The 13478-nt window shown below is 42.7% G+C and overlaps 1 protein-coding gene across 5 annotated transcripts in view; it reads right to left on the bottom strand.

The window, feature by feature from the left end:
- Positions 1 to 13478, bottom strand: part of CMSS1 (cms1 ribosomal small subunit homolog) — a gene marked incomplete at its 5' end in the record, with an annotated part of 239809 nt that overhangs the window by 5719 nt on the left and 220612 nt on the right. For all 5 annotated transcript variants that reach the window (XM_080376004.1, XM_080376003.1, XM_080376002.1 and 2 more), the window contains 6 exons: positions 1234 to 1321; positions 2170 to 2230; positions 3554 to 3656; positions 4352 to 4411; positions 7319 to 7448; positions 10397 to 10468. In XM_080376004.1, the coding sequence (XP_080232130.1) occupies positions 1234 to 1321; positions 2170 to 2230; positions 3554 to 3656; positions 4352 to 4411; positions 7319 to 7448; positions 10397 to 10468 (514 nt within the window). The remainder of the gene's footprint in view (positions 1 to 1233; positions 1322 to 2169; positions 2231 to 3553; positions 3657 to 4351; positions 4412 to 7318; positions 7449 to 10396; positions 10469 to 13478) is intronic.

Here is a 13478-nt window from a genome sequence, read left to right as displayed (position 1 = left end):
CTCTTCTCCATTCTCTAGTGATCTGGGACTGCAACATTAAAGTGGCAAAAAAGGACTAGACCTTAGGATAAGATGATAAACCTTGTGTCCCTAGCATAATCTGCCTCCACCTAACATAGAATCATGGAACAGTTTGGGTTGGAAGGGACCTCAAAGGTCACCGAGCCCCAGCCCCCTGCCAGGGGCAGGGACCCCTTCCCCCAGCCCCGGCTGCTCCCAGCCCCGTCCAGCCTGGCCTTGAGCCCTGCCAGGGATGGGGCACCCACAGCTGCTCCGGGCAGCCTGGGCCAGCGCCATGCTGCCCTCATGGCAATGTGCTGATGTACTGAGCAGCAATGGTTTAATGTTGGTGGAGGGCACAGGAAGCAACAAAATTATGCTACTCCTGTACCCTTTTGGAATGAGCAGCGGAGTCCCAATCCACAGCCGGTCCCTGACCAAGAAACCACAGTTAGAGCAAGGCAGTGTTTAGAAAGAGGAACAGAAAGAGTCATCTTATCATCTTGTCATTTTGTTGTTTGTTTCTCTCTGTGTACATAATATCTATTAAGTAAGTAAAAGCACTCAAAATTTGGAAAGAGAAAAGGAGATTTATATAGAATAATTAATTGCATTATGGGTGATCAAAAAATAAAATCAAATCAGCAAGCAGATCTTTTATCCACCCCTCACAAAAGTTTACACTGAGCTCAGAGTGACATATGATACAATGACTTCTGCCTTTACTCCCTTTTGATTTACTTGCAGTGTTTGGTTTCCTGGAGCTTTAAATCTTACACCACGGTTTTGCAATCACTTCCAAGTCAGCGTAAATCAGTATTCTTGCCAAAAGAGGAAGTTCACTACCTCTGCCTGCTCCTTACCTGATTCTGTGTGCACACTGGTTTTGTTTTAATTGGGATCAGCTCACTGAGATGCCAGACTCTTGGAGCAGCACAAGAAGCAGGGAGGGGGAATAAATGGGCATGGACTGGGGCGGGGAGGGGGGATTATTACTCTGCCTTTCTCTGCTAATACTGACTCACGCCAGCTTTAAGTGATCATAAAATCAGCTACTAGAATCTTGACCTCAGTTTGACTAACACAACACAAGTGGAGAAACAGAACTGTACAGTTTAGTACCCAAATTTACAGATTCATGTTAACTGAAGCGCTTCAAAAACGACTGAAGCCTTGCTTCTCGTGACATGAAGTATAAAATATCTATGGAGAAAACCCTCCTTGTTCTCCTACCTTGCTCCATCAGCGCTTTTACTCTCCCAGGAGTTCCAACCCCGATGTGGAACACACCTTTCTCCAACATAGTCACCTGTTCTTTTATCTGATTGGATGAGAGAAAGACAAACCACAGTAAAACAATGATAGTTTTAGAATTTCTTCTCAAAGAGCTGGAAATAAATTCAAGATCTCACAGAGTATCTTTCTAGAATACCATTAAGTAACAAATTCATCTTTCAAACTGTCAGACTGATGTATCTGCGAGAAAGTTTAAGAAATAGAACAGCCAGCTGGGCATCACACTTCTCTTGAAGTTCAGTCATTTCCAGCTTTGAAAATCTGCTATTGCACCAACTATTTTTGGAGGTGAGAACAGTCTGCTTCCTTCAGCATTTAAAAAATTCTCTGGAAATATCTGGAAAACTAACAAAGTTGAATTAGCTCTAAACTCCTTCAAGACAAAGACACTGGAGAAGGGTGAAATAAAGCAAGTGACATTTGTGTGTTTGACAGCATTAATATCAAGGGCCAAACGTCCACTCGTTACTTCCATCCTCCCCACAACTGGTGCTCTCCAACAGGTATGGATATTGGGTATCCAGGTGTCCAACTGGCAGAATGCAAGTGTGGGTGCTGGTACAGTTTGCTTCTACAGACCTATGTGCGTAAGCCTTCTATTTAAACAGTCAAAAGCCATTTGAATGAGCACCTCATAGGAATGTGGAACATCTTTAAAACACAGCACATGCATAAGCATCTGCATTCTGCATAGGACTGCACCAGAGCTATTGGAGGTGGTGTTTGGATAGCCTCCTCAAACTGCAACAATGGGTTACCAAAGGAAGTGTTACCTAATGAAAGTCACTATTGCTAAATGCTTTAAAAAGGAAATGGTACGACACTAATTGGTTGTTTAGTTGTTCTACCAAAATTCCCTTGCAGCTTTCTTACCTTTATGTGCTTTGCAAACAACTTGAGAACTCTGCAGTCTCCCTTAAATGCTGTCATTGACCTAGCAATAAAACAATTAAAAAAGAAAATGCAAGCATTAGGGCTGGGATTAAGAACACACAGGAGGAAAGCAAACCAACTGGCATTTCTCAATATTCTTGAGACACAAAGTCCCCCAGTGACCTCTGCTTGTACTTTGAATATGATGTACATTCTTGTTTGCTACTCGATCAACAATGATTGACAACTGGACCAACACAATAGAAGGTATCACTAGGGGGTAATATTGTTTAGATAGCTTTTCAGCATGCTTTCACAGCTAACTTACTTCAGAAGTGACTCATCACCAAATTCCAATTTGAAAATATCTCAGTTACTGAGACACAGGCATGAATGAACATGTGTGTGCATGCACAAAAGGACAGATCTGTGCATAGACCAAGCTGCATTTTAGGGAGTCTTCCTGCAGCATGACTGCTGGGAAAACCTAGGCTGCCACAGTCTTTACTGCAGACACTGCCCAAATTCCAGTTAACCAAAACTCATTCATTGGGAAACCTGACTTATTTTTCTGACACTCCATTATGGCACACAGTAACAACTCTATGTTCTGTCTTAATCAAGCGGGAGACAATATATTCAGTATTTACTGAATATCATTTAAGACAGCTTTTTCTGCATTTTTTTTTTTTTTTTTTGCATTGTGCCACATTTTTGATTTTCTGTTGTGCAAAGCTAAAGGTTTATATACAAGTATACATACAAACCACCTAAGTCTCAGAAGGCAATATCTGCATGCAGGAGCCAAGCACTACTGGCACATCTGCTGCATCTGTGCTTCTATCTGTGGCATGGGCTCAAAACTCCCAACTCTCTCCATCTCATGTTGTACTGCCAGAAAATCATAGCAAATGGGGTTGAGACACAAAAGACAACCATGAAATTTGTGAGGTACACATTAATTCATCAAAGTCATCAAGAGTTCTGGACTGAGAAGGGGGAGGATAGAGAAAGGAAAAAAAAAAAAAAAAAAAAGAGGGCAGGGAACACTTCTAGTAGTGGATCATGATGCTTTACTGGTTTACTCTGTTCCCAAGTATAACACCTTGCGTGTTTCCCCAAATTGGTTACACTTTCTTTCTGATTTTTAACAAAAATAGCACTTCCATGCAACTGAAGTACTAACTGTTACTTCAGTCTAAAACCAACCACAGCACTCCCATAGTTTAGAGCAGCAAGGGATATTGCATCAGTTTGAGTCAGTGAATTTGTTGGCTTAGCAGAGGACAGTGTCCCAGTTTTGCCTCTATGTCTGTGGTTCCTCTATGTCTGTGGTTCCTCTGACTGATTGCCAACGTCAACAGAACATTTGCTATCGACATACTTGATGAGTTCCAGGGAACGAAGGGCCGAGCTGCAGATAACCAGCATCACCACCGACTTCTTCTCCTTGTGGTTTTTACGGAGTTTTGCCCACTTAGGACAGACTGCAATGAAAAAAACCCGTGTACACACACAGTGGAAGTTCTACATGCCACAATTTCAAATTACTAGAGTACATGATGAATGGTAGCCAGCAGCAGGAACACACATGCTGACGCCTATGAGGTCTGGATCTCTGGCAACGCTTTGACATTTAAGTCATGGCTGAGAAATGGTAAAATAAAATGCCCAAATTAAAATACAGAAATATCACATAATTGAACAAATTAGATAAGCATTAAAAATCAACAGTTTGTAAGGTGACAAGCCCATTGTCTTCACTTGCCACATAGCACAATTTGTATCAGAGAAAATCAGTTGACAAGAAACATTTACCAGACCAGAAGTTCTATAGAAACATAAAAGAGAATAAAAATCCTCTTTGTTCATGTCCACAGAGAGCTGCAGGTTTTTTACTGTAAGATAATACATGCACCTACTTAAGAAGCCACAATAAATTACTGACAAATAATCCCTAACAATTAAAAGAAACCCTAGAGCATTTTGATACAAAAAAGTGATAGAGTAAAAAAGAGCCAGAAAACCAAGACCTGTCATAAAAAAACCCCAACAAACCTTAAATTTATTAATACCTCATAATTAAAAATATTTGGAGGTACAGATAACAACTGTAATAATATTGCATTAGCAGTGTTTGTCGTACAACTTTCATCCCATTCATACCAACATTTTAACTCACTTTCCTTCAGGTATGAAGAAAAACTGTGGGTGAGATCATTGGCTGGCAAAAAACAGGAATCTGAAAATATAAAGGAAAAAATATTTTTGTTGATGTCTTTTTAACAGCAAAAGGAGCATAAATGTTTGCTGCATAACTGCTGGTTATATTGATGAAACAACAACTTTGTTAATCCATCATGAATAAATTACCATTTGTGAAACAAAGGTTAATGTACATCTCATGTACAAGAAGCTTTACATTGGATAAGTCAATGATGGTCAAGTCAAGATCCCTCAAGTCAATTGCAATTCCTTTCCTTGCTCCCACCATGAAACACTGAACACAGGGCTGCACAGGTGCAATCACATACTTTAAAAGAAGTTTTCGTATGCCTTTGCCATAATTAATCAAAAGTCTTAGCTAAAAGCCTTACAGTCAGCCTGCTAGAGTGTTCCTCCAGCCTGCCGATGACTGGAGGCATTTGCAGATCACCCAAACAATTCACACTGTCTAAGTGCAGGAACCTACCAATAATTTACCTGTCAATGAGTTTGTTCCTCTTTCTGGCCTTTCATACTGCGGTCATCTACCTAACTGCACCGACCCCAACAGCAACACGCACACAGCATTTTAATGCCTTCCTCCTCCTTCACTCCCCACTGCCTGCCTGTCTTTTACCTGGTCACTGTGTCACCTAGTAAGGCTTGTAAGCTCTCTGTGGCAGACAGGCCATCAAACTTTAAGCTTCATGCAGAGGCAATGAAGAAAGACAAGGTACTAACAGGTTCTTTGGAAGGTCCTTTCTCCAGTGTCTGTACAGAAAGTGTAAGTTCTTAAAAAGGTGATTAAAATCAGATGGTCTGAAAACTTGCCATCGTTGTTAAGGGTCCCTTGCCCAGTGGAACAATATGCTCCCGTAGAGCATTACCAGTTCTGTCTTCAGGGACCCACATACTTGGTGCCATTCTGCACAAAGCACAGCACCTCAGGGTGCCTGTCTATGGACGTCTGCTGATATATTTTAACTAAGTATTTAGGACACTTCCTTATAGACATAATTCCTGTTCACATGGATGGTGCATTGTGCTAATGCTGGCAGCATCAATCCATCATTTCCACCGAAGAGGCGGTGTGACAAACTTGGTTTGTAGCTGATGTCTGGCTGAAGTCCTGCCTGCGCAGCTCCTTGAGCACTCTCCATCACTCTATCTTCCATTTAACCAGTGTCATCTTGCTCAAAACTTTCATTTTGCACTGATCTCTTTCATTAAATCCAGAGACTGGAATTTCCTGGGACTTGAGCTCCAAATGGAGTGAATATGTACAACCAAAGGATCAGCAGCTGATTCACTTTTAACATCACATTTAAAAGACACACTCGATGCTGGTGGAGATGGGCAGGGGCTGCGCTTCCACTGGCATTTGGTGCAAATAGGAGAGCTCTTCACACCCACCACGGCCCTTTCCTCCCAGTGGCAAAACATCTTTGTTATTGTTTTGCTCTTCTGAACACATCAAGTCTCATCAATGACTGAACAATTCAAAAGAGAGTTTCTAAAGGACAGGAGCTTCACTCACTGACTTTTCAGCAACAGCCCTGCAACACTGGAGCATTAAGAACAATTTCAAACGGAAGTTTCAGAAAGGGTGGAAGAAACACACAGCTCCAGACTGCAGCAAGAGACCATGCTGACTGCAAACACGACCTCCTCTGCCGTGTCAGTTAACAAGAACACGCAACTCCAAGTAGTTGCTTGTTATTTGGTCAGTGCTTCGACGTGAATGACTTGACAGCTGTAGAAGTTTGCAAACTCCTTGGCACTCTAAGCCTTCAACTCCCAGCACAAAAAGAAAGAGAAACCATCTCCAATACAACCCAAGAGCCAATCCATATGGAAATGGGTCACTTCACTAGCCCAAAGGGCTCTCTTAGCAAGAAAGAAACCAAAGCAATTTATTGTTTGCTAAAACCCCTGAAGGTCTAAAAATATTTAACACAAGCTTTTCAAAGCAATCTGTATGGGAATTCTCCAGCCTTTCTTGATTCAACAAGAAAGCTGAACCTGCCCCACAGAAATAAAGAAGGGTCAACCTAGAATCACAGATATTAAGGAGAAGTGTATTTATGTAGAAAGACAGACTTAAACATTAAAAGAGAGAAAGCACTGCTGGGCTAGAAGGCTCCTATATTGGGCACAGGTCACTAAGGGTTCAAGAGGTATCAAAGGTGTATGCAGGTTAGTTACCAGGCCGTTTGCTCTTCATAAGCTCTACCAAGAAATAACGGACAGTGCCAATAAGATGACAGTGCCTCTTTATCTGCAGAGTAAGAGGTAGAAGTTCAACATTGCCTTTGTCTCTAATGCAGCCTCCAACTGGCAGAAGCTGACCCTGCTCTGCCTTTCCTATCACTGGCTCTTAACTGGAGACAGAATATGGGAAACGAAAAGGGTCCTTGTCGTGGTTAAAACTTGGTCACTTTACACTTGGACCAAAACCACCGTCTAATTTCATGCCACTCCCTGAAAAACCATTGTGTTCAACATCTCATAAGCACGTCAGACTGATGCCTCATTATTTGACTACTCCTGTCAACCTTCTTATTATGCACCCAGATCAACTCAGATAATCCCAGAAACAAACTACATTTTCGCTCTCTCAGTTAGCATCTTGGAAGCTATTATTAGGAATCATATATTTTCTATTGGAAAAGTGAGCTTCTGAAAATTAATACTTCACAATAAAAGGACAGATTTAAACAATGCTGCTTTTCATTTCTGTAACTCCAAGAATCCTCACATTTATTCCAAGGAAACTAACGTATCTACTTAAACCAGCAGATGAATACAGAGTATAAGCAAATATCATCATAAAAAAGTACAACTCAGGACCTGCCCCAAAAATCCTTTCTCCTGTAGAAAAAGTACTCAACAGTATCATGAAAAAAGCATTTTTTATTCATCTATTAAATATAGCATAAGTTACCTGACAGCTTTAATTCCTCTATTTCAATCACGGAACGGTTTTCACCAAAATGTTGACTTAGCAAGTTTTGTAGATCTGCAGGCACACCAGGTTTTAGAGCAGACTTCTCCAGAATATCAGAAATTTTCTTCTAAAAAAACCAAGTAAAATGGGTAAGTATGGCATTTCTATCATCTCTGCTCTTTGGCTAGCTAACAACACTGTAAATAAGTGTTCCTTCATAACTTTATACAGTTATACTGGATTAATTACAGCTTAATTAGAAAAAACACTTTACAAGGGAACAAGATTCCCTTTGTCTTTAGTAGGAATGCAGATTTTAGATGCAAGTTCAGATACTTTGATGAGATGCTCTGTGAGCCTGAAGACAAAAAAATCACGTGCACTCACCTCAAATGCTTCCTTAACAAAAACATAACAGAAAGCTGTTTTTGTGAGTTTTGCCACTGTTACACTTAAATATCAGTTTGAAAATTCAGGGTTTATTTAATCATTTGTTTTTATTTATTATTCTTAAAGCATAACAGCAGGAAACAAGTAGTTATAAAAGTCTTGGTTATGCGTTGATTAAACCAGGGTACCTACCTATCTATTCTGGAAGGAAAGATGGCTAACCAGACTCACAGAATACCATGCAAGTGTGATGAAAATGACTTAAAAGCTCTAAAAACCAGAAGTCAAGCAGAAAGAGCTCAGCAGCTGCTTTGTTCTTCCAAAATGTATAAACTTTTAAACCAAACTAATAATTTTTAAAGCCTGGATGTGAGTTCGTAATGATTGTGTGTTACACCTGAAGAATATCAGCAGATAACAGGTCTGAATTTTCACTCAAGTGGAAGTGTTGCTGTGTTTTTCCCCATAATTAAACAGATCACGAGGGTAGAATAGCCCAGGGTTCTCACTGCCTGAATGATCTGCCAGCATTCAAGAGAACAGCGGATTTTCAAGGAGAGAAGCAGCCTGGAGACAACAGCAAGAATGTGAAGCCTCCCTTGTTCTCCCTGAGAAGCGATTCCCTTGATTAAGGTTTCTCATGAGGATGCATGGCAGTGTAAGCCTAGAAGTGAAAAGGAGCAGGAGAGCGTGGTTAGGATGGAGCAATAGGGTACACAGCTATGAGGCAAACAGATTTCACAGAGGGATGAGGTGGGCCTGGAAGCATTTCTGGCAGCTCTGGAGGAGCGCCGAGTACCTTCAGTGCAAGTTCAGCTGGCTAAGGTCTGGGACGGCAAAGATGAACTGACATTTTAAAGAGCGCTATAGCGTGAATGTAGGGGACAGATCCGCTTCCATCCCTCTTTCCCTCGCTCTATCCCAGCACGCACTCCCTCCTGCTCTTCCATTCCCCACACTTGGCCTCCCCCTCCTGCCCAGTGCACCCCCAGCGCCCCTGTAACGGCAGCACAAGGGGCAGAAGGCTGGACAGGGAAGAGCTGCGCGGGGGCTGCTGAAGCCATCCACCCCACAGCGAAGGCAAAGCAGGCAGCCATGTCTCCCAGCCATCTGCCACCTGGGCTGCTGCCCGTTTCACCTCTGCTAAGGGCCAGCAGAATCTCCGACAGTGGGATACACCGAGATGCAGTGCTTACGCCTTCCTCTCAGCCCACCTCTGCCCAGGCGCAAAGCCCCCCGCAGCCCCGGAGGCTTTCCAGTGGGCACCTGGCTGTTTGGCCGGTGCTTACGGTGCCTGAACGTGCAGCATTCCTTCCCAAGATCCACCCTCACCTGGCCCCACCGTACTTCTCTGCCATGCAACAAGTGTCTTCCCAAAGTGTGACGAGAGGCACCTGCAGCTGCGGCAGCCCTTGCCCGAGGCCCATGGCCACACCGCTTCCCTCTTCTCCCCGTCAACCACAGGCCTCTGCTCCAGCCCAGCGCCACAGCCCAGGGAGCCGCGGCTCTAGCGGACAGCACGACAGAACCATCAGGCTCCTTTTACTTGGTAATTCAGCGTAAGGTGCCATTCCACAGGACCATTACATCATTCGGTGGGCCACTTGGTTCCTTCAGGAGAATTATGGCCCTCTGGAGGGGAAAAGTCTGATACTAACAAGAAATTCCATACGAGCAAGAGCAAGGACACCTGAGCAAACTCTGTTCCTTCAAGGAGAGCTGTGGGGAAATGTTCCTCATGCAGGAAGTTTTATTATTTTTCCTCCAATTCATTCCAGACGCTTGAAAGCAAAGGGTCTTTCCCCTCCTTTTCCTCATTTTTGGAGAAAGCACTTTGTTTGGAAACCATAGATCAACCCAATATATACTTCCTGATGGATTTTTTTGATGGGCTGCGTACGTCATCTTAGTGGTGTAGCCCCACTGAAATCAAAGGTGTAACTAGGAGCCTATTGTCTGCCCGAGAACAGCATCTTTTTGTTAGGTCTGGTTCACCAGTCTCTGCTGTGGGATGCTTTTGCTCTGACAGCAGTGGAACAAGGACCACGGTCACTTCTGCCAGAGCTGCATTTAAAGCAAACTCCCACTCCTCCCTCCCCCCATTCCCTGGATGATTAAGAGGCCACCTCTCAGCCCTGTGAGGGAGCCAACTATTTACAGTCTGTCCTGAAAGACAATTACCTTGCCTGGTGTCATATCATGGCCATCTAAACTGCAGAGCGTGTTTGCTGTGGGGGGTGAGGATGGAGCACGGCCAGAGGGACAGTACAGAGTATTTATTTATATACTTATGCTATAAGCAGAAAAGCAAACAAAGACAGTTCTTGGCTCAAATGACATTCACAGCAGCTGGAGCCTGAGCACATCACTGAAATAGGACAGATTTTGCAGCAACTGAAATTCCACCTTCCTTTGATGTGGTTACATTTTCCTGGCGTGCAACACTTCTAGGTGGGGTGTAGACATATACTACCCTTCAGTGGAGTACAGACACAATTCCACAGCTCAGGTTGGGAGTGGGTATTTTCAGTGAAGCCACAAATGCAAGGATTTCCATTCTTCTCTGAAAGAGGCTGTAACATTACGACCATTGACTTATCACCACATGGCACTCCCGATTCTGAATCTTGTAACAGCACATGTACCCACTGCCCAGTCCCCAAACACGCTCTAGGACATTCATACCTTCTTTCTCCTCTTTGCCTTTAGAGTCCTCTCTTGTTTTTCTTCAGGCTGACTTAGAAAACACTCTGTAGGCTGCAAAGCATGTATAAAAAAAGAAAGGAAGAAAAAAAGATTCAGCATCAGATATCTGATCACCCTGGGGGGGGAAGAAAGTGTCACTGAAGGGAGGTAAGAGTGGATACAGAAAGTATAATGCTGGGGGTTAGGCAAAAACAAACCCAAGTGTCCCTACCTGAAGAAGGGATCAAATTCTTAGAAATTATATATATATATCTGAAGTAATTTTGGACTTGACATCTGTGTTACTGTAACCGAGAGGGCAATAAAAGAACAGAAAGTTGAAACATGCAAGTTGTAACGACAATTCCATAAAACGGTGAAAAGCAGGTTTTGATACATTAAAGAAAAACATCAAACAAGAGGAAAACATGAACAAAACTTTCACAAACTTTGTATTTTTCATCTTTATTATTGTGTGTGATTGTTTTTCTAAACTTTGCCAATAGTGCTTTAAAATAACTGGGTCTAAGGTGAGCATCCAGATGGTAAAAGATACTACAGAACTGGGCGAGAATAATTGGAAACAATCATGTTCTGGATTTCCTTTTACATTTGTAATGCAAAATTTAGGAAAACATGTTTCAAATTTGTTCTACCCCATTCTTGCTTTGTCTCCTCACGGCATGTAGGATCAAATACACAGAAGAAAAACACACGGTGCATTTCAGAATAATCTTCATCCAACACGTGCTGCTATCATTAACCCCCTGAGTGAGCAAGCTGAATCAGTCCATTTGTACCAGAGTCCCTGCTCACATAAGCCAGAGTTCGGGTGTGTCCTGAGCCATCTAAAATTGCCCAAAACAGAGGAAGTGAGGCACAGGCTTTCCTTGTTTTGAGCATAGCAGTCTTCTTTTGCCTTCCTAGGGACTTCCACTTCATAGAAATGCAAATTAATCTACATAGACAGGCTTTAGAGCTTAGTAAGTGACTTGAAGAGCAATGGGAACATACACTGAACTGCAGGAAAAAGCTCCTTGATACTAGGATGCATTTGCCTGGAAAAATCTGCTCCTGTGAGAAACCATGGAGAAGTCTCATCACACGGGGCATTAAAAGCTCAGGAGCCACAAATTCAGCGCTGCTCCCCAGGGAAAGCCTGGAAGAAAAGCATCAGCAGGAAAAGGAGCCCAGCTGAAAGCCAAAGAGGCTGCTCCTTTGTTCCCCTGTGAGGGCAGCTCCAACAGGGCCAAGGGACCAACGAAACGCTAAGAGAAGTGCAGGATGTCAGAGTCTTTTGGAGCCTTCCTTGCACTGCCCTCCCTTAACAGAGGAACTCGTCACAACAACTGGCACTACACGATCCTCCCCAGTATATTTGCACCTTTCCAAGCTTATTCTCATATCCTTATTAGAAGAATTTTGTTTATAGAGTTTAATTGTTCCTATTATGCCTGCATTTCCCTTTTCCTCCCCACTCCCTGGCTCATTTAGCTATAAGAACCAGGACACCACCATGCTCAACACAAACCAGTAACCTACTGCTTCTCCTGCTTTCTGTGCCGTGATGCAACCACAGCCGATGTACTTGCATAGGGCACGTAGGGCAGCAGTAGTGGCCCTGAAACTGGCTGAGGTCTGACGTTTTATCTAGGAACTACCAGAGAAGAGTCGGCTGGGGACTAGCTACAGCCAGCAATGCACCCTACAGCTCGGGCTGGAATATAGTGCAGCCTGGATCAGCACCCACCCATGACAAGTCGTGGCAGGGACCGTATCTTGCCTCAGCCACAGAGACCTGTCTGTGTGCTCTTCTCAGGTATAAAGAGGTACTGTCTTCACTAAAAATCAAGGAAATGACTGCATGCAGAAACTCACTTCAACCAACAAAATCGCTCCAGGGTTAACACAAGCTTCTTCTTTTTCTTCTGTTTCTTGTGTGAAAACCTCTGTCCTGACTCTGATTCAAGTGCTTTTAAAACACCACCATACATTCCTTCATTCTTATCCCTACCATCAGCATTCCCAGACACTGAGACTGAAACAGAGCTACCCTCTGCCTTCAGTTCCTGCCCTACCCTTATGCATCCCAGCTGTCCATAGACACTCAAAGACACTTGTCAGGTGTTTTAATTGCAAATTCCATGTTCAACATCATATTTTATGCAGAGAAAAAGCCTTTGGATTGATTTAGTCAAGGGAAACTACCAAACCGTCAAAAAGCCAGAAAAGGGCCATCCTAGACCTCTCTCCTCCGATAAGGTATGATGGTTCCCTATCCTAGAAAGTGCTACCACTCTTTCAGCTTATTGAAAGCTGCCACTCGTTCACTGCAGGCCCATTTCTCCCTTTGTATACATTACCAACTGTTTTACGTAAATCTGCAGAAGACTCCCTGCAACTGATATCTGCATAAGAAAAGAATAAAACTGTGCCACAGATCTGAAACATTTTCTCTAAGAGAAACAACATTTTTTCACTGATAACCCTTCATTCAGCTGTTTAAAAGTATCACCAAATGCCACAGCTTCTTTTTAGGAGGCAGTATACAACCCCTTTCTTTCAACAGGAACAGAAGTACGCAGCAGGCTTGTAGTCAAAGCCTTACTTCCTCAGAGAAGCACTCAAAATTACCTCCTTTACGACAGCTTATATATATGTAGGTGTAGTATACTATTAGTCCAGCAATAATACATCCACTTTATTCAGACATTCAAAATAATGCCCTAAGAAAAAGAGAAACTTAATGCTAGTGAATGGCTGTAAACTTACACATCTTTGATGATCTGTAGTCTAAAATATTTAGGTATCTGATCTGCACTGAACTTCTGACCCTTATCCAAATGTTAGCTGCCTACCTACTTATGCAATAGCTCTTTGCATGACACCCTTAAGAAAAGGTCATTTGCATGTTTTTCTTATGCAAGAGACAGAGCAAACAACCAACCACTTTTTGACATAGCTCCCTTGTGCTCTGTGTTTTTATGCTGTTTTTACATGGAAGTTCTTAAAATGCAGAAAACAGGAAATCTGTGCTGAGACAATTGATTTATGAACTAAAATGTCATAAATTCCTTGTTTG

This window comes from Falco punctatus (genome assembly GCF_963210335.1).
Source record: "Falco punctatus genome assembly, chromosome: 2".
Classification (NCBI taxonomy): domain Eukaryota; kingdom Metazoa; phylum Chordata; class Aves; order Falconiformes; family Falconidae; genus Falco; species Falco punctatus.
Note: the sequence above shows the minus strand (reverse complement) of the source record. Positions and strands in the feature narration are given on the sequence as shown.